Source organism: Bos mutus, chromosome 5 (assembly GCF_027580195.1).
Source record: "Bos mutus isolate GX-2022 chromosome 5, NWIPB_WYAK_1.1, whole genome shotgun sequence".
NCBI classification, from domain to species: Eukaryota; Metazoa; Chordata; class Mammalia; order Artiodactyla; family Bovidae; genus Bos; species Bos mutus.
The window spans coordinates 80,830,707-80,852,167 of record NC_091621.1 but is presented as its reverse complement, the minus strand read 5'-3'; the positions used below and the strand labels follow the sequence as shown (position 1 = coordinate 80,852,167).

Genomic DNA, 21,461 nt, shown 5'->3' with positions numbered 1-21,461 from the left:
AAAAATATGCCCGAAATATCTTTTAAATAAATGTATCCAACCAGTCCATTCTGAAGGAGATCAGCCCTGGGATTTCTTTGGAAGGAATGATGCTAAAGCTGAAACTCCAGTACTTTGGCCACCTCATGTGAAGAGTTGACTCATTGGAAAAGACTCTGATGCTGGGAGGGATTGGGGGCAAAAGGAGAAGGGGACGACAGAGGATGAGATGGCTGGATGGCATCACTGACTCGATGGACGTGAGTCTGGGTGAACTCCGGGAGTTGGTGATGGACAGGGAGACCTGGCGTGCTGCGATTCATGGGGTCGCAAAAGTCGGACACGACTGAGCGACTGAACTGAACTGAACTGAACTGAAGTGAAAGTGAAAGTGAAGTTGCTCGGTCGTGTCCTACTCTGCGACCCCATGGACTGTAGCCTATCAGGTTCCTCCGTCCATGGGATTTTCCAGACAAGAGTGCTGGAAACCCCACTCGGGTTGCCATTTCCTTCCCCAGGGGATCTTCTCAACCCAGGAATCGAACCCGGGTCTCCCGCATTGCAGGCAGACGCTTTACCGTCTGAGCCACCAGGGAAGCCCAAATAAATGTAAAGAAGGTCTTAAAGAATAACAAAAACATGTCAAAAGGGCAGAGGAGCTAATTTGAAGCAGCTCCCATCTGCCAAATCTGGGACAATTTGAGTACCAGAATAAATAATGATAGTAATGGATTATAACCAATTGGAAAAAAACAGGCATCTATGAGTTCTTGAAGAGAAGAAGAAAGGGAGGGAGAAGAAGGTAATGCTAACTAATGAGTATAAAAGAAATGATGGAATCAGAAAAAAATCACCATTTGCCAACTATCAGAGTATAACTGAAGAATTACCAATGAACACTTAAAACTACTGAGTAAAAGTTAGATGAAGAACAGGCTATTAACCATATCTCCATTCATAGTGGATGTTAAATACTTACTAAAATACAAAATATTTATTAATTTTACAATGGAGAAACTTGACAGAAACCATCTTAGCCAAGTAAAAGTGTAACACCATCAATCATGGAACAGATCAACATTTCGGGACTCCTGAAAGCAGAGGACATTGAGAAGAACAGAGCAAAACTTTAGGGTGGTCCTATCAAAAATACCTAATGTGATGGGAAAAAAAAACAAACCTAATGTGAATCTAACCATGAAAAAACATTTAACACACCCAGACTGAGGTACACTTGACAAAATAGACCTCAATTCTTCAAACACGAGAAAAGATTGAGGACTATTCCCTATTGAAGAAGCCTAAAGAGACATGTGAGCTTCCCAGGTGGCTCAGTGGTAAAGAATCTGCCTGCCAGTGCAGAAGATGCAGGAGATTTAATGGTAACATTAATGACAATAATGTTAATTTCCTGATTTTGATGGTTTACTGTGGCTTCATATGAGTGTCCTTGTTTTTAGGAAATTCACACTGAAGTACTTAATAGTAATATATCAATAGGTCAGTGCCGGGGACCAGCCCCGGCTGATCCAGGGTATTCGAAGGAGAGACGGCGTAGGCGAGGATCAGGATACAATAGCTTCAATTAGATATTAATTAAAGATATAAAGAGTAATAGAATAAGGATAGCTCAGTAGGAAAATTCAGTGGAGAAAAGAGGCTGAGTAGCTTGGTTTACGCGGGAGACCAATAAAACTTCAAGACAAGAAGTTTGCACCACTTACGTAGGCCGCAGGCGTCCTTCCGTTCTCCCGAAGGAGAGGAGACACTGGCCTCCTCCCGGTCGGATCTTAGAAGCCCAGGCATAATTAGTAAGCATGGTGGGTTCCGCGCTCCAGATGGAGACTCAACCAGAGTGAGAGAGAGAGCGACATGGGGAGACCAGTATTTCGAGAAACTGATCCCAAGTCTTTATTTTCCAGAGTCTGTTTTTATACACTAAGATGTTATACAAAAGTCACGTGGGGACAGCAGTCCTGACTTTTATTAAAGTCAGGTGCTTCACACAAATGTATACAGAGGTCTTAGGGGTGTTACATCATCTTCTGGCCAGGGGGGCCTGCTGACAATTTACGACCCTCTCCTTGTGACAGCGGTCAGTCAGTCAGGACACTTATTTCTCCAGGGCTGATTATTCTCAAAACAGACGCCACCCAAGTAAAGTTACATTCCTACAGGGTGAGGGTGTAGTGGGTTTTAGTTAAGGAAAGAATTTACTTAGCCTAAGGTCTAACGTGATTAATATCAAAGGTTAATACTTATTTCTTCTATATATTCATTAATGTGTGTAAGGGCAGGGGATATGGAGACTTAGCAACAAACATTGGCTCAACAAATGAAAAACCCTTCACCAACACAATTTCTAATTAGCCCATTATACTTATACTAATAGTTTTCTAACTTTTCTAAGGAACCTGTTTTTAGAAGGTTTAAAGCATCTTGTGCCTCTCACGGTTGGGAGGCTGTGAGCGATCACATGTGGCCGGACGAGCCTGTCAGGCAGGCTAGAGAACCTTCAGAGGAGTTTGTAGGTTAAAACAGTCTTATCACGCCCAGGAATTATTATTAACTGGATCTCTAGGTTAACTCCTTCTCCAAAAGAGGTGGTGGGGGACAGCCCCCTGTAAAGTCAGAGATGTAGGTAAGAGCACAAAGTAGTAAAGTAGGCAGGCTCTGGTTATGGGGGTAGATGCTCGAGGAGTTCCAGGGGGACTCCTGAGGCTCGATCCCGCCTTTGCGTATGTCGAGCCTCCTTCCCCATGACCTTTGTCACGGGCGGAGTACCTCACTCTGGCCCCCAACAGGTCAGCAACTTAATCTCAAATAATTCAGAAAAAATATATCCATATCTATTTATCTCTCTCTCTGCATACATGTATAGACAGAGAGAGAAAGAGGGAAGGCAAAAATTTTAATGGGGTAGAGTTTTATAACTGGGGAATCTGAGTGAAGAATAAATGGGAGTTTTGTGTGCTATTTTTGTAAACTTTCTGTAAGTTGTAAATTATTAAAAAATAAAAGTTAAAAAAGATACATTTGCTATACTGTTGATAGTTTATTTAGCATCCAGGTAGTTTTCTCACGGGAGGGCTTTTGAACCTACCAACTATTCTACTGTTTTTTTTTTTTTTTTTAATGTGTGATTATATACGGTACATATTATTTTGTAACCTGCTTTTCTTCCCTTTGGTATATCATAGACATCTTTCCAAATTCATGTCTGTAGAACAATTTTTAATGGCTGCATAATCTTCCACTGCATGGTCATAAACAATGTATTCAACCATCTATTACTGCATAGTCAAAGTTTCACATTATTTGCTCTTAAAAACAATACTTCAGTAAACCCCTTTATGGTTAAATCTCTGAATATATCATGACCTTGTTCCCTAAAGCATTTATTAATTTTTCTGCTCACATTCTCATAATACACATTCACTGTTAAAAATTCAAACATTACAGAAACTGAAAATTCCCCATTTAAAAAAAAAAGAACAATTCTTGCATGTATCAGAAAAATAATAATTTGGAAAGCTATTATAAAAGATGACTGACAAATGAAAATGGAATTCAAATACCACGACTTTTACTCAAATTACTCAGAATAATGCAAAATTTAACAAAATGCACACACCAGAGCGGTGGCTGGCAGAGTGATGTCACATTAAGAAACCTGATAATAAATGTTTTGACTTATAATGAGGTTTTCAGGAGTAGCAAAAGTGGGTGTACTAGAAACCCAAGATGGATTACATTGCAGATGCTTAATCAATACAACGGCACAACCAGCAGAGGCGTGGTCTCCTGTCTGTCCCCACTTGTCCCTCCTACTGCTGCCGCACTGAGGAGAAGACATGGAGGTCATAACCTGACCTTCTGCTTGTCCCTGCCAGCGGGAGAAACAAGTGGGGCTGAGCCAGTGGAGTGGTCCATGGTAGGATTTAGATAATTCAGCCACTCTGGGAAAGGCTCGGATGCTGACCCAAGGGGACGGAGGTTTTAAAGAGCTGCATTGGTTTTAAAGAGCATCCAAAACAAGGTGGCCGCTGGCTCCCTGTGCCAGCAGGAACTTGCATCTCAAGAATTCAACTTTTGTCCATCTAAAAGTCTCTTCTTCCTCTCCAGCTCCTACCTAAAAGGAAAACAGATTCTTCATCTTGAGGCTGCTGGCAACCTGTTAAGCTTTCTGGAAAAAGTACTACTGTAGACTTAGAAAAGGGCTAGCCAAATGGCTCAGTGGTAAAGAATCTGCCTGTCAATGCAGGAGACACAGGTTCGAACCCTGGGTCTGGAAAATCCCCTGGAAGAGGAAACTGCCATTTCTGCCAATACTGCAGTATTCTTTCCTGGGAAATCCCACGGACAGAGAAGCCTGGCAGGCTACAGCCCGTGGGGTTGCCAAGAATTGGACACGACTGAGAGACTGAGCACAAAAGCACATAGACACAGAAAACTGTTAGTAAAGCTTTCGTGTATAGAAATTATGATTGAAGTTAAGAACCCAAGTGTTTAAAGACTGTACCGCCCATCTAAAAGCCATAAAGTAGATTTCCCTTTATATTTCATGCTATTCAAAGGCACTTAAAAATAATTGTTAACGAACATATCTAAGCAATTATTTTTTGAGTACCAGAAAGATGTTCAACACTGTGCAAGAGTGGCCTGAAAATCACTCTTAAGATAATTATATGTACAGTAAAACACTTAATATAAAATTACACAGCAACCTTCTAATCTAAGAAAGTCACAGAACGTTCAAGAACAGTTTTCATCCACTAAGGCAACTAATTAATCTTGAAAGACTAAAACAGAGATGAGCTAAAACACTAGGTAGTAAAATAACAACCTACAAGAGATAAAACACACACATTTTTGTCAATAGTATTTGAAGTTTTGAAGAATCATAGCATAAAAACAAAAACCATAAAAGCATACAGCAGTCGTAAGTATCTCCAGAGGGTTTCTGTTATAAACAACCCTCAAAACAGAAAGCCCAGGTTATAGATTATGTGATTCCTCCCCAAAAAAGTGTCTATAGATTTAGAGATTGCTTTTCTCATAAGATATTATGATTAACAGCTCTACAAAACAAAGAAAAACCCTAACTTCTTTTAGGAGATAGTCTTTCTACCACCCTTCTTTTGTAAAACTAAGCAAATAAGAAAAATAAATTGTACCATCCTAAAGCTCCTGAGAATCTTGAAGCATATACTCCACAAACCAAGTTTAGGAGAGCTGAAGAACCAAACAGGGTAGGGACTTCCCTGGTGGTCCAGTGGTTAAGAACCTGCCTTGCAATGTAAGGAATGAGGGTATGATTCCTGGTTGGGGAACTAAGATTAAGATCCCACATGGCTTGGAGCAACTAAGTGCACAGGTCATAACTAGACACACTCTGTGCACCTCAACAAAGATCCCACACTGCCACTAAGACAACGCAGCTGAATAAACAAACAAGTAAAAGAAAAAAATAATAAACAACTGCAAAACAATGGAACTGAGCAGTGTACAAGGCATGTGAGGCTGTGGATACAGAAGACAAACGATAATCCCAGATGTGATTCTGAACACATAATGCTGGAAAAATATCCCAGACGCAGCCACCTTTGGAGTCACCAGGGAGCCCCTGGTGAGTCAGTAGGTAAAGAATCCACCTGCAATGCAGGAGACTGCCTGCAATACAGGAGATGCTGGTTCTATCCCTGGGCCAGGAAGACCCCCTGGAGAAGGAAATGGCAATCCCCTGCAATATTCATGCCTGGGGAATCCCATGGACAGAGGAGCCTGGCGGGCTATAGTCCACGGGGTCTCAAGAGTCGGATACGACTTAGTGGCTAAACCCCACTACCTGCTCATGCTTCAGTGTGGAATGGGTTTTCAAAAACTAGTTAACACCAGCTCTAGGTCCTGGCAGATGCTTGAATCTGATAGTCTCTCCATGTCACTGGTAATATATTAGGTAAATATATGCAGCAGAGAGAGGTCATAAAAAAGTTTTAAAAAATTGAAAACCTCTGTATATTTACAGAGCATGGAATGCATTTAATTTTCAAAACCTGCTCAATAAGATTTATGATGTGATGAACCTCTTCTGGTGAATTCTTTCTTCAAAGAACTGTTTAAGGAATGCAACTGAGGTGTCAACCTCAATATCATCATTAAAAAATGCCGTATTACAAGGACTTATCATGGGAATATTACACACAGACAAGGAACACCACCAAATACAAAATCACAGGCCATTATAGCTGGGAACACCCGTAGAAAACCCTTATGTCTTATCCCCTCACTAGTAACTTAATTTATTAGTTGATTTTTTGGCCCCACTGCACAGCATGTGGTATCTTAGCTCCCCAACCAGGGATTGAACTAGCATCCCCTGTACTGGAAGCTTGGAAGCACAGTCTTAACCACCGGACCGCCAGGGAAGTCCCTGGTCGCTTATTTAAATGGAGGGAGGCAGACAGAAGAGAAGTGCTCACTGACCAGGTGTAAATTAGCTAAATGATAAATACTAAAACCTACGTCTTTAGAATTCTTCTTCATCAACTCGATGCTTCTGCTATGTCGTTACTTCCCTTGGCAACATACTACCTTCCTCAGGAGGAGCGGGAGAGAGAGGAAACCACAGTGGGCATGGAGAGATTCATCTGGGCCAAGCAAGAGGATGACCAATTTATGGACATCATCTAATTTAATCTCTATTACTAATATAACCCCATGAAGCAGATGCCACTATGCCTGTTTTACAGAAAAGGAACAGAAGGTACAGAGAGGCTAAGTGATTTATCTGAGAGCAAACAGCTACTAACAATAGCACCAGGATTCCAACCAGGGTTTGTCTAATGCAAAGACCTTGCAAAGACCCTAAGATTTCCAGTCTCCTGGAGCAATCCCCCACCTTCTTGCTTGTGTGCATGCTAAGTCGCTTCAGTTGTGTCCTACTATTTACGATGCTATGAATTACTCCTCTGTCCATGGGAATCTCCAGGCAAGCATACTGAGTGGGTTGCCATGCCCCCCTCCAGGGGATCTGCCCAAATCAGGGATCAAACCTCCTGTCTCATATCTCCTGCAATGGCAGGTGGGTTCTTTACCTCTAGCGCCACCTGGGAAGCACCCCACCCTTCTTACTCCACAGTATATTTGTCCTGGGTACTTTCTGGGCCTGACTGTGACTCCAATGATGGTTGGCTCATCTGGCTGGCTGACTCCACCTCTCTCTGGGTCCAGCACAGGATAACTACTCTCTTCACCTAAGGCAGAGTCTTCTCAGGGAGAGGAGAACTAGCCTCCCAAGAGCACAGAAGTAGATGTCTTTCTGGCTAAACTCAACAGAGTAACACTGTTCCTTAAGCCTCCTGTTTACAGCCAACTGCAGAACCAGGCTCAATAAACAACAAACACATGGGAAATATGATTTGTATTAATTAATGAATATGCAAATTCAATAATGCTTCAATTATGCAGCACCTAATTCCCAAGTGGTACCAGTGGTAAAGAACCCGCCTGCCAATGCAAGAGATGCAGGAAGATCCCCTGGAGGAGGAAATGGCAACCCACTCCAGTATTCTTGCCTGGAGAATCCCATGGACAGAGGATCCTGGTGGCTACAGTCCACAGGGTCGCAGAGTCAGACACAACTGAGCACGCATGCCTAAACTATACAGAATCAAGAACTAGAAGCATGTTTAAAAAAAAAAAAAAAAAAAGTTGCTCCAAGTTAGTGCTTCTCCTTAGGAATATATGGGATGGCTGGGCGGCAGGGTGGGGTGGGGGTGGGGGTGTGGAATGTGGAATCCAAATGATCCGGAGTGACTTTCAGTGTAGACCCTACTCCTCCCTAAATCCAGCCCCCAATTCTGACAGTACACATAATTGGGGATGTCCTGGATTCTGTGAGGCAGGGAGCTGAGGCAAATAACATGAGAAGGTCTGAGAACCAGCAAGACATTCCACATCCTACCCAGTCAGAACAACTGTCACGAGCAATAAGTTAGATGGTGTCCATTTCTCTGCCCAGATGGAAAGGAGTGAGGGAAGGACAGTGAAACGAGCTGACAGTAAAAAGCCTAATAGCAAAGGACCAGGCACAACAACAATAGCAAAGATGTTTCAGTAAAAAGATATATGAAGTCTAAAAAAAAGGCACAGCAGCCTGGACCATTAGCTATGGAGCCATCAGCTACGGGACCATCAGCTATGGGGCCATTAGCTATGGGGCAAGTCATCTCCCAGACTTCAGCCCCTGAGAGCATCACTGTGTTCCAGAATAATACACAGGCTGACCTCAGTGATACTTTGGTTCAGTTTCAAACCATCACAATAAACCAAGTAACAGAATAAAATGAGTCACGTGACATTTTTGGTTTCCCAGTGCATGCAAAGTTATGCTTATGCTATACTGTAGTGTATTAGGTGTACAGTAGCATTATGTCTGAATGAAACAGTGTACATACCTTAAAGGAAGAAATACTTTACTGCTAAAAAATGCTAACCATCATCTGAGCCTTCAGTAAGTCACAATCCTTGTGTAACAGTAACATCAAAGACTACTGGTCATAGATCACCATCATATAATAATAATAATGAAAAAGTTTGAAATAATGTAAGAATTTCCAAAATGTGACCCAGAGACATGAAGCGAACTAATGCTGTTGGGAAAACAGTGCCTACAGACTTGTTCAACTCAAGGTTGCCCCAAACCTTCAGTTTGTAAAAATCTGTGAAGTGCAATAGAGCAAAGCCAAATCAAATGAGGTGCCTGTAATCACTGATACAACCGTTATGAATGACCTAGACATAAATAAGCTGTATTTAATAGAACAAGTAAATAAAGTCAGGGAAATGAAAATATTTTAATGGATTTCTAAAATGGCTGGATTCTCTGCTATGGTGAAGATTCACTGATTTTTTTAGGCTGTGCTGGGTCTTAGTCGCTACACTGGCTTTTATCTAGTCATGGCAAGCAGGGGCTACTCTCTAGTTGCAGTGGGAGGGCTTCTCACTGTGGTGGCTTCTCCTGTTGCGAAGCTTGGGTTCTAGGGCACACGGGCTCAGTAGTTACGGCTCCCGAGCTCTAGGGCACAGGCTCAGTAGTTGTAGCCCATGGGCTTAGTTGCTCCATGGCATGGAATCTTCCCAGATCAGGGATCAAACCCCTGTTGCCTGCATTGGCAGGTGGATTCTTTACCACTGAGCCACCAGGGAAGCCCAGATTCACTGACTTTGAATGTTTGCTTAAGTGAAACTAATCAATCAGTTCAGTTCAGTTGCTCAGTCGTGTCCAACTCTTTGTGACCCCATGAACCACAGCACGCCAGGCCTCCCTGTCCATCACCAACTCCCAGACTCCACCCAAACCCATGTCCATTGCATCAGTGATGCCATCCAACCATCTCATCCTCTGTCGTCCCCTTCTCCTCCTGCCCTCAATCTTTCCCAGCATCAGGGTCTTTTCAAAAGAGTCAGCTCTTTGCATCAGATGGCCAAAGTACTGGAGTTTCAGCTTCAACTTCAGTCCTTCCAATGAACACCCAGGACTGATCTCCTTTAGGATGGACTGGTTGGATCTCCTTGCAGTCCAAGGGAAACTAATCAATGAAAAGCATCATTTCATGGGGAATCATTTTAGTGGGGAAATGGAATGCAGGTTCCCGAGTCAGACAGACTCAGGTCCCCCACCCTGGAGGTTTAGTCCTCAGCACAGGTAATGGCCGAAATCAGTGTGGACAGGAGGTTCCAAAAAAAACAGTGCAGAGCCTGAGAAATTGAGTTTTCTGGGACAGAGCCCAAGGACCACAAACACTTCAGTGAAGACAGGGGAGGTGGAGGAGCTTGCAACAAGACACAGGAGGCATCAGAAACACGAAGGAAAACCTGAAGACAGTGGGATCACCAAAGCCGTGACAAGAGAGTGTTTCCAGGAAGAAACTGTCCCTTGTGTCAACTGTTTCTGGACCACAAAACTAAATGACCAAAGAGTATCCCCAGGGACAGCAAAATAAGAGGCCACTGGTGTCATGGGAAAAACAGATTCAAGGGAACAAGTAAACATAACTCTTGTAAGAATTTCAGCCATGAAAGGGAGAACAGAAAGGGAGACTCAGCTGGGGATGAGCAGGAATGGAGCCTGTGGGCTTCTTTTTTTTAATCATAAGAACTTTTGGATGTCTGCTAGGATGCTGATGGGAGGAGTGAGCTCTGAGAAGCAGCTGGGGAAGTGGACACAGGAGGAAGAAGAGAAAGAAAAAGGAAGCAGATTGGATGTAAGGACCTTGAGGAAGTTCCTGCCTAACAGATGTATTTTCTCTGAGAAGTAGTAAGAAGGACAAGACTTAAGGAGCCCCAAGGTGGTAGAGGGCTTCTCAGGTGGCACCCACTGGCCAAGGCAGAAGATGTAGGAGACACGGGTTCGATTGCTGAGTTGGGAAGATCCCCTGGAGAAGGAAATGGCAATCCACTCCAGTCAGAATCCCATGGACAGATGAAGCCTGGTGGACTACAGTCCATAGAATCGAACAGAGTTGGACATGACTAAAGTGACTTAGCATGCATGCAAGGTGGGTGGAAAAGTTAAAAGTTTGAAGAAGGAGATTTTATTTAATTTTCTGACATGGGCCATTTTTTAAAGTCTTTATTGAATTAGTTGCAGTATTTCTTCTGTTTTATGTTTTGGTTTTTTGGCCACGATGCATGTGGGATCTTAACTCCCTGGCCAGGGATTGAACCCACACCCCCTGCATTGAAAGGCGAAGTCTTAACTACTGCACCACTGGGGAAGTCCTGATGAAGTAGATTTTCAACGACCACCAACGTGAATCCAAGCAGAGGAATAACAAGTCCTTCTCACATCTCCCCTCTGAGTTCATATCCTAAACTGTGAACCCCTGTGACCATGAGAAATGGTGAAGAGACACTCTGAATGGCCAGGTTTTAAAAACGGGATTCTTTCTCTTGGTTTTTAACCAGTGTCCTCCACACCTTAGTGCAAAGAGAAGAGGGACCTAGACTGGACTGTCTAACAGCCTCACAGACGCCTTCATCAGCAAATTCCAAGAAATCGATGATAGGCTCATATTTTAGAAAACAGCTAATATTAAAACATGACACTGAAAAACCCAATATGTAATCAAATTTGGAACTGAAATTAAGACAAAATATTGCAGTGAAAAAGGGCCAAGACGTTCGCAGGCTTCTAGTTAGAATTAAATTTCTAGTATTCAATGGTTCTTTTCAATTTGTTTGGGGTCAAGAGGTTATTAACACCACAGAAAGAGTTAATAGAAAAGTATGGTCTGGGACAAAGATATGTTATTATATTTTACATGAATGTCTGTTATTGGGAAATTATCAGTTCTTAAAAACAACCATTCCTGCTTCATTAAGGGAAAGCCAATTACATCAAATCTCATCTCCTATTGTATTTGATTTTCCAATTAGTAGTATTCTAAAGACAGGAGCACAAGTTATAATACAATCTATACTTCTATGTCTATAATTACTTAATAAAAGATAAAGAGCATACATTTTTTTATCCAACTAAATGACACAGAGTGTATTTCTAAATTGCACTAGTAGTTTTGCAGGAGATGTAAGAGACAAGGGTTCAGTCCTTGGGTCAGCAAGATTCCCTAGAGGAGGAAATGGCAACCCACTCTAGGAATCCCATGGAGAGAGAAGCCTGGGGGGCTACAGTCTACAGGGCTGCAGAGTCAGAGATGACTGAAGCAACTTAGCACATAAAGCATACTTATTTTTTTCCTACTCTAGCTTTAAATCTGAACTGAAATCTATTACAAGAAGTAGACAAGCAGAATTAATATATAGGGACGAGGGACATCTACTTAAAATAAGCCATTTAAGGATGGTTGTAAATGCCCAAGGCACACGTGACCCATAAGACAAGGAACAAAAATCGAAAGCACAAAAAGATATTTGTGCACTGTCAAGAATTGAAACCTGGACTTCCCTGGTGGTCCAGTGGTTAAGAATTTGCCTGACAATGCAGAGGACATGGGTTCAATCCCTGGTCCAGGAAGATCCTACATGCCTCAGGGCAATTAAGCCCATGCTCCGCAAGAGAAGCCACTGCAGTGAGAAGCCCATGACTGCAATGAAGAGTAGCCCCTGCTTGCTGCACTAGGGAAAAGCCCACAAAAAAGCAACAATTACCCAGCAGAGCCAAAAAAAGACAAACATATAAATAACAAAAATCTGAAAAAAAAAATATTGAAACTTGGTAAGGGTTTAAAAATGGTGGTGGGTACAGATAGGAGTATCAGATAATGCGAACAACCTGACCTTTTCCCCTAGACCCTTCAGAAGTGCTGTGGGCTTCCGCCTGCAATGCGGGAGAACTGGGTTTGATCCCTGGGTTGGAAAGATCCCCTGGAGAAGAGAAAGGCTACCCACTCCAGTATTCTGGCCTAGAGAATTCCATGACTGTATAGTCCATGGGGTCACAGAGTCAGACACAACTGAGTGACCTTCACTTTCACTCAGAACTGCTATACTAGTGACTGGATTCTCCTGGAATACAGTGACGCTCCCCAGAGGCTACAGAAATCTCTGAGACAACTTGCCCCATAGCTCATGGTCCAGACTGCTGTGCCTTTTGACTTCATAAATATTTTTATTTAAATGTTGCTATTGTTGCTTTGCCCCAACTTTTTAAAAATTCATCTATTTATTTTGGCTGGGCCTTCATTGCAACACAAGGACTTCTCTGGTTGCAATGCACTGGATTCTGTAGTTGTGCCATGAGGACTCTAGAGTACATGGCCTTAGTAGCTGTGGTGCAATCGCTTAGTTACGGCCTGTGGGATCTAGTTCCCTGACCAGGGATCAAACTCGGGCCACCTGCATTGGGAATGCAGAGTCTTAGCCACTGGACCACCAGGGAAGTCCCCTCGCCTCAACTTTTGCTGTCAAGTTTTTTAAGATCACGTCCTATTTAGCTCATGTGGCAGAGTCTCTTTCTGAACCAGAATTTCCCTCACTCCTTTCCACTGAGGCACAGAAATGTGCACCATCCAACGTATAAAGAATGAATGGAAACATAGTGAATGTTCCAAGCCAACATTTTCCAGCTTCACTTGCAGTCAAGCCTGACCACAGAATTTGATTCGGGGCCATGAGGTGTAAGCAAAGATGGTGTGTGAGAGACAGGACAAGTCCCTATTTCCTGTCATCTGGGAGACAAGTGTAAGGGCTGGAGCTTCAAAAGCCATTGTAAACAATGGAGTGGTCTTGAAGCTGAGATCAGATGCTATGATCTTTGGAAGCCGAAGGTAAAAGAAGCTCAGGTCTCTGAGAACTCTGAGGGACTGCCACAATACTCCTGAAATACCTAGGCCTAGACTTTACATGAGGGGGCTTCCCAAGTGGCTCAGTGGTAAAGAATCTGCCTGGCAATGCAGAAAATGCAGGAGACACGGGTTCGATCATGGGGTCAGGAAGATTCCCTGGAGAGGGCATGGCAACCCACCCCAGTATTTTTGCCTGGAGAATCCCATGGACAGAGGAGCCTGGTGGCCTACAGTCCATGAGGTCACAAAAGAGGCAGACAGGACTAAGTGACTATGCGTGAACATAGACATTAAATGACAGAGTAACTCCCTGAGCATTTAAACCACTGACTGAATCTTTGTTGCTGCCTAACCAAAAGCAATTTTTAGTGAATAAACAATGGAATTAGAATTTACAGAAGATGAGCTAGATGGATTGATGGATAGAGTCTAGAGATACCTATGAGATATTGGCAAGTCCAACTGTTAGGTTAAGGGAAAATACATTAAGCATGATCCTATTTTTAATTCTAACTTTTTCACTTTTTAAAAAAATATTTATTTTAAACTTTACAAAATAGTAGGCATTGCATGTGTGTCTATGAAGGGGAAATGGCTTGGAAAGTTGTGCATTGCAGTGTTATCAAGGGTTATTTGTAGGGGAGGAGATTAAGTAGAACACCAACTTCCTTTATTACTAGTTAATTAACAGTGGGAATTAATTTTAATTAATTAATTACAAATTACCCTTTGTAATTAGAATAAAATATGCCATTTATTTGATAGCTACATAGCTAAAGAGACAATACATTATTCTGATTTTATCCTATGATTTCATTAAAAATTTTCAATTAAGCTACATATTACAATGATTTTTTTTTTAAATACAGAATTGTACTTATTTTAGCTATCAACAATCCCTGTGGAGTAGGAAATGGCAACCCCCACTCCAGTATTCTTGTCTGCAAAAACCTGGCGGGCTACAGTCCATGGGGTCAGAAAAGTTGACATGATTGAGCACATCCTACCTCCTTTGATTAAGCAATTATCAATGTTATTAGTTCAGCTTCAGCTATTCTAACATATACACTGCAATAATATAAGATGTTAATGATACGGGAAACTGTATGCAGTGGGGCGCACACAGGAGGTATATGGGAACTGCATACTTTCTGCTCAATTTTCCTGTAACTTAAAACCGCCCTAAAAAATAGTCTATTAACTTAAAAAAAAATCTCTAAGTATATAAAATATATTTAACGTAGAAGTAAAATCAGTCTCTTAAAAAAAGAAACAAATTGTTACTGGACTGGGCAATGTCTTATTGTAATTGACTTGATAGTAAACCACAAATCTTGAAGGTGAATACAGAACAAAATCCAAAGGAGCTATGTCCAAGAACAGGAGTAAAAATAGACTTCATAAACTAATCAATAATCCCACATCCTCAAAATCCACAAAGATTAACATAAAAAAGGGAAGCTTCCTCCAGCATATTAAAATAAACTCTGCATAAAATACTTGCCCGGGGTGATTTTTGTACTGTACTGAGTAACAAAACAGCAGAGAATAGAGCAAAAGTTAATAATTCACTGCTTGGGAATAACTGATTCCTTAAAAGAGATATAAAAAATTCATGCAGGTGGGCATCTGCCCAGAGTTATAAGCAACAAGGATGAGCAGTCTTAGTCGTGTTTTCTCCTCCATTCACCCTTTGACCTAGCGACTTGTAATCTAGAACAGTGACTTCCAAATCATGCTGCCTCTTTTCAGGTCCTTGCCATCTGGCTGACCACGGAATGACTGAGTCCCTTGGGTAAGCACGTGCCCTTACCTTTCCACTGGCCTGTCAGCACCAAGGTCCTGTTAATCACCACATCGATTTCCGTAGCTCCATCTTCCACGGCCAATCTTATCTCTTCTAATCGTGTTTTCAAATGAGTCTGTGCAGCTGGAAAGCCAGTGGCCACTAGCAGAGAAAGAAGGAAGGAAGAGAGGGAGGGAGACAAATTTCAGTTGGTCAGTATCTCAACAAAGAATTTCAGGCTAAAAAAAATCAGTGTTCAGACCAAAGTATAAATGACACTTTAGAACTTCATGCATACCTTGCAAAGTGAACTGTGAAGAAACTGAATGCGATCTTATATAGCACTGACACTAGGATAAATACTAGTAGTTTATCTTTTGGAAGATCTGAAATTAAGCTGCTGGCAGAGATGCTAACGGGGGAGCTTTAGGAAAATAGTGATTAAGAAGATATGTCATCATCACAGTGATACTCATAAAGTAGTAGTAGTAGCCTTGTGGATGGACACTAGTTAATCCTGGATCCTACTCTTGACCAAGTTGGCTATCACCATTATGACTTACTCATTCATATTTATAGCTGTTGTAACCAAATGGAAATACATGTTCCATCCACTGCCCATCTTCAAATGAACAGTCAAGCAGATAAGAATAAAGGGGAGATACTGCATGATGGAAAAGCACCTAATTAGTCCACAAAACTGAAGCAACTGTGAGTCAGGAAGAACTAGCCCCAAGTATGAAAGTGAAAGTGAAAGTCACTCCATTGTGTCCAACTCTTTGCTATAGAGTCCATGGAATTCTCCAGGCCAGAATACTGGAGTGGGTAGCCTTTCCCTTTCCCAGGGGATCTTCCCAACCCAGAGATCGAACCCAGGTCTCCCATATTGAACAGAAGGAAAATAAAAACACAATGACACTTCTGGAAAAAGTATTAACATTTTAACATGCTTATCACTGATTTCATTCTTGTGTCTAAAGGTAACCTTTCATGTTTCCTTAATGTTATTAAATTCCTTCGGTCTGCTACCTTAGAGGAAAGTATGTTTCCCTGTTGTGTAAAGGAAAAGCTGAACTGATTGAGCCTAATGAAAAATATTAAAAAGCAGTGGTGTTACCTTGCTGACAAAGGTCCGTCTAGTCAAAGCTATGGTTTTTCCAGTAGTCATGTATGGATGTGAGAGTTGAACTATAAAGAAAGCTAAGCAATGAAGAATTGATGCTTTTGAACTGTGGTGTTGGAGAAGACTTTTAAGAGTCCCTTGGACTGCAAGGAGATCCAACCAGTCCATCCTAAAGGAAATCAGTCCTGAATATTCAGTGGAAGGACTGATGCTGAAGCTGAAACTCCAATACTCTAGCCACCTGATGTGAAGAGCTAACTCATTGGAAAAGACCCTGATGCTGGGAAAGATTGAAGGTAGGAGGAAAAGGGAACGACAAAAGATGAGATGGTTGGATGGCATCACTGACTCGATGGACGTGAGTTTGAGCAAGCACCATGAGTTGGTGATGACAGGGAAGCCTGGTGTGCTGCAGTCCATGGGGTTACAGTCCATGCAAAGAGTCGGACACAACTGAGCAACTGAACTGAACTGAATGAAAAATGAAGGCTGATTAAGGTGAAGCTGCCAAATACTTCAGGAATCTTCACGAATAAGCTATATTAATATATAAATACTGTATACTTTGTTTCTCTTGATGTATCCCTAACAAAATAAATTAATGATCTTCTCAGCTTCCTTCTTTAAACCACTAGGATATCCCTCTAACATCTTTTAAAAGGAGAATCTAATTTAATATCTATCTACCCATTTGTAAATGTACACACACAGGGAAGCGTTCAGGAGGACTTTTCCCTCCCTCATGCCTTGTTCTCCTACTGCATCTTTCTTTAAGTCAGTAATCCTTGAACATACCCTCTTTTATTGTTCAGGTTTGGGGGTGGCTCTTGTCATCTCCCACAGGGACTATGATCAGTCTGACTCCATTTCAATCCCCTTTAATTTATCCACTACCATCACCTAACTTATTACATTATGAAGTAGATCATGGCATTCTCTACTTAACATCTCTTGGCATCTTCCCCATCAACAAAATAAAACCCAAATACCACAGCCTGGTAAGGTTTCCCCATGGGGTCTGGCCCCCACCTACCTCTCCAGCTTCAACTCCCCAGCTCTCCCTTTGTCCTACCTTAGGAAGCAACACCTGCAAACCATTTCAGTTCCCTGAATGCACTTCTGCACCTTTACACATGCCAGCTCCTCTGCTGGAAATGCCACTCCTTAGCTTTCATGGCTGCTAAGTCGCTTCAGTTGTGTCCGACTCTTTGTGACCCTATGGACCATAGCCCACCAGGCTTCTCTGTTCATTGGATTCTCCTGGCAAGAATACTGGAGTGAGTTGCCATGCCCTCCTCCACGGGATCTTCCTGACCCAGGGATCGAACCAGCTTCTCTTGCATCTCCTGCATTGGCCGGCGGGTTCCCAGGTGCATTGGCACCTGCATTGGCAGGCAGGTTCCCAGGTGTGTTGGCCCCTGGGAAACCCACTTCCTAGCTTATCCACTCTCTAAACTCCTCCTTATCCTTAAGACCCAATGCAGTTACATCTCTTTGCAGCAGCCCCTTACCCTCTGAGTGTTACCATACTCTGCAGAATAAATCACTCTGCACTCAGAGTTACAACTGTATCTTCTGCATAGTTTTATTATTATATTTTACAAAAAAATAATATGTCCTACATTATGATTTTTTTTTTTTTAACTTGACAATTCCTCCTTAACAACTGAATTTCCTTTAAGGTTGAACCTGCATCTCCTACACTGGCAGGCTGATGCTGTTACCGCTGAGTTACTGGGAAAGCCAACAGCTCTGTAGTCTTAGGAATTAATATCATGTCTGCTACTCAACAGGCAATTGACAAATATGAAAAGAATGAATAAATACAATCAATTAAATAGACAAGACTGGTTAAAATCATAATAAAAAACTATATGGGATTTCCCAAGTGGCTCACTGTGGGAGGGGGATTCAGGATGGGGAACACGTGTACACCCGTGGCACATTCATGTTGATGTATGGCAAAACCAATACAATATTGTAAAATAATTAGCCTCCAATTAAAATAAATTTTTTAAAAAAGTTGAAGCAGCCACATTTATGTGGCTCCTCTAATAAAAAAATCAAAAAAAAAAAAAAAAAAAAGAATCTGCCTGCCAATGGAGAAGACGCAAAAGAGGCAGATTAGATCCCCTGGAGAAGGAAAAGGCAACCCACTCCAGTATTTTTGCCTGGAAAATCCCATGGACAGAGTGCCTGGTGGTTACAGTCCATGAGGTCGCAAGAGTTGGAAATGACTGAGAGCAGTACGGCAGCATAAAATCATATAGATAGGGACTTCCCTGGTGGTCCAGTGGTTAAGAATCCGCCTTGCAATGCAGAGGACATGAGTTTGTCCCTGGTGTAGGAACTAAGATCCCACAGGCCTCAGGCAACTGAACCCACGCACCGCAACTACTGAGCCCACACCCCACAACTGCTGAAACCCGCACACCCAGAGCCTGTGCTCTGCAACAAGAGAAGCCCCTGCAGTGGGAAGCCTGCACACCGCAACTGAGAGTAGCTCCCGCTCACGGCCAACTAGAGAAAGTTAAAGTTCGGTCAAAAATAAATAAAATAACTATATAGGTATTACCTCAAGGTGTCTGAGTTGATGGGAAACACTGAAAAAATGACAACAGAAACCACAGGCTTTACCTGATGCCACTGGGATGTCACAGCCTGCAGCCTTTAGAGCTCTCACTGCATCACACACGCGGGCAGGATAAACACAAACGGCAGCTGTAGTGATGCCTGTGGAGAAAGGAGGCATAACGGCCTACTTCATGTGAAGTTCAAGTCACACAATATGCTTTTAATTATTATTTATACTTCAACATTGGCAGAAATCAAAATCAGAGAAAAAATAATCCTCCTACGACATTGCAACAAATTAAAAGGCTTTTACTTTCCACATTCCCTTCTAGTTCTTGACAACATGGATCATTTCCTCATCCTTAGAGAATAAAATATTTTTAATACATTGTTCCTGGAGGTTAATATAGTACCATTTGTTGAAAAAATATCCTAAATGGTAAACTTAGTGGCTTTGACTCAATGAAAATGCTTTATTTCATGTAGGTAACAAAATCTAAGTTTTTACAGGGGTCACACACGATAGTAGATGAATAAAAATAGAAGTGAACCTTGCAAGACAGTACAGGCAGACCTTGGAGATAGTGCAGGTGCAGTTTTAGAGCACCGAAATAAAGCAAGTATCTCGATAAAATGAGTGACAGGAATTTTTTGGTTTCCTGGTGCATATAAAAGTTACGGTTACCCTGTATTGCAGTCAACATTAAGTGTGCAATACCATTATCTTTAAAAGTACGTACCTTAATTTAAAATTAAGGTACGTACTTTTTAAAAACATAATGCCAGATAATTACAATGGTAACGTCAAAGATCACTGATCACAGATGGCCAAAAAGAGTATTACAATAACAAAAAAGTGTGCATTACTGAGACAATTATCAAAATGTGACAGAGACAAGAAGTCAGCAAATGCTGTTGGAAAAGCAATGCCCACAGACTTACTCAATGCAGGGTTGCCACAAACCTTCAATATGTAAAACACAGAGTCTTTGCCAAGTGCAATAACACAAGGTATGCGTGCACTGCAAAATGACATGTCACTAATCCTAGTCTCTCTTCTGCAGAAAATAATAAAATCTGGATCTGGAGCCCTCAGTTTGAGGAATAAGCTCTTAAATTAAAAAATCAAAGAGACACTATTAAACGGTAGCATAAGACTCATATAAAGCTGCTGCTTTGAAGTGTTATAAATGGTAGGTGTTTTATCGTCAGTGTAAAAGAAACATACTAAATACTTTCTAAATGCTATGCAGCTGTTTATATCTATAAGTCATCTATTAACACAAACTATTTGTGAAAAAAATACCTGCATTGGGTCAATGCAGCATTAGTTGCATTCATTAGAGACAGGCACCTAAGAACCAGGAAAGATCCCTGCATGGTTTAGATCTGGCTCCTAAAACTAGCCCATTGAGGAATGAAGCACACTGTCCTCTCACCCTCCAGGTCTCAGTTTTCACATTTAGAAACAAGGGCATTCACTCTCAAAGTCTCCTGCATTTCTAAAATGTTGAGGTTCTAAACTTATGGCAACTTAAGAAAGTCCTTTCTTTCATGTACATGAAGAGAGTGAATATAACATTTTTTTCAAAAGATCTAACCCAGTATACAAGCCGGCAATATTTCCCATTTGTATTTTATTCTCAAAAGCATTTCATTTACTCACAGAAAATACTTTATGTATGAGATGTGATTATTAAGTAATGAGACTGGCTTTTTTACACGTGGCTAGGGAATCAGAATCATAGTATTTGAGTCACTAGACAGAAAATTTCCAAAACTGAAGAACTGGAACAAAAAATAAAGAAACTCAGTACTTGCAACTTTAATCCATGATGGGAAAGAAATGACCTAAAAATGAGACTCAGATTCTCTCTCTGCTGTTTTTCAGAGAAGAATCTCAATTATTACTCTGCATACACAATTCTATCACAGATTTTATTGTTACTATCATTTTCAGCATCCAAATCTTAAGTCTTCTTAGATTCAGTGATTGCTACTGTAAAAAAGGTAAACACCAGACAGACTATACACATTACCTTTATCATGCATATTTAAAGCTTTTAAGAGGTCTTCCCTGATTGGATACTTGGCTTTATAACACAGCCTTTGAATGTTGGAAGCCGTGTCATCACCTGAAAGTGTAGTAAGATCTATACAGGTAACAGCCTTCAGGAGCCATGCAGCCTGGTTTGAAGAAAAGTAAAAACAAGGCTTAAAAAAAAATAATTAATCTCCAATACAGTTAGTTAGTAGAAAACCATTAGGTACATAAGGGTGCTAAAATCTCATGTCTAGGGACTTCCCTGGTAGTCTGGTGGTTAAAACTTCACCTTCTAAGGGAAGAAGGGGTTCTAGTTCAATCCCTGGTTGGAGAGCTAAGATCCCATATGCCTTGGGATCAAAAAACCAAAACATTAAAAAAAAAAAAAGCAACACTGTAACAAGGTCAAAAAAGACCAAAAGAAAAAAAAAAGGTCCACATCAAAAAAAATTTTTAAACAAACTGCTTTAAATAAAATAAAATCTCCCGTCTATGCTGTTCTGAGGCATACATTCTAATGTGTTCAAGCTTAACCAAAAAGACGAATGTTACACAGAGTAAAATAAAAGGGGAAAAAATAGCTTATAAACTTTTTTTCTTCCACAGATACCCCAAATGGAAATTCCTAATAGAACAAGTCTCCCC

General features: G+C 41.4%; 1 protein-coding gene across 1 annotated transcript in view; it reads right to left on the bottom strand.

Moving 5' to 3' along the window:
- DERA (deoxyribose-phosphate aldolase) overlaps positions 1-21,461 on the bottom strand; it is a 127,445-nt gene that overhangs the window by 68,328 nt on the left and 37,656 nt on the right. The window contains exons 3-5 of the mRNA XM_070371152.1: positions 20,812-20,959; positions 18,836-18,931; positions 15,103-15,237 (exon numbers count right to left, since the gene is read on the bottom strand). Of these exons, the coding sequence (XP_070227253.1) occupies positions 15,103-15,237; positions 18,836-18,931; positions 20,812-20,959 (379 nt within the window). The remainder of the gene's footprint in view (positions 1-15,102; positions 15,238-18,835; positions 18,932-20,811; positions 20,960-21,461) is intronic.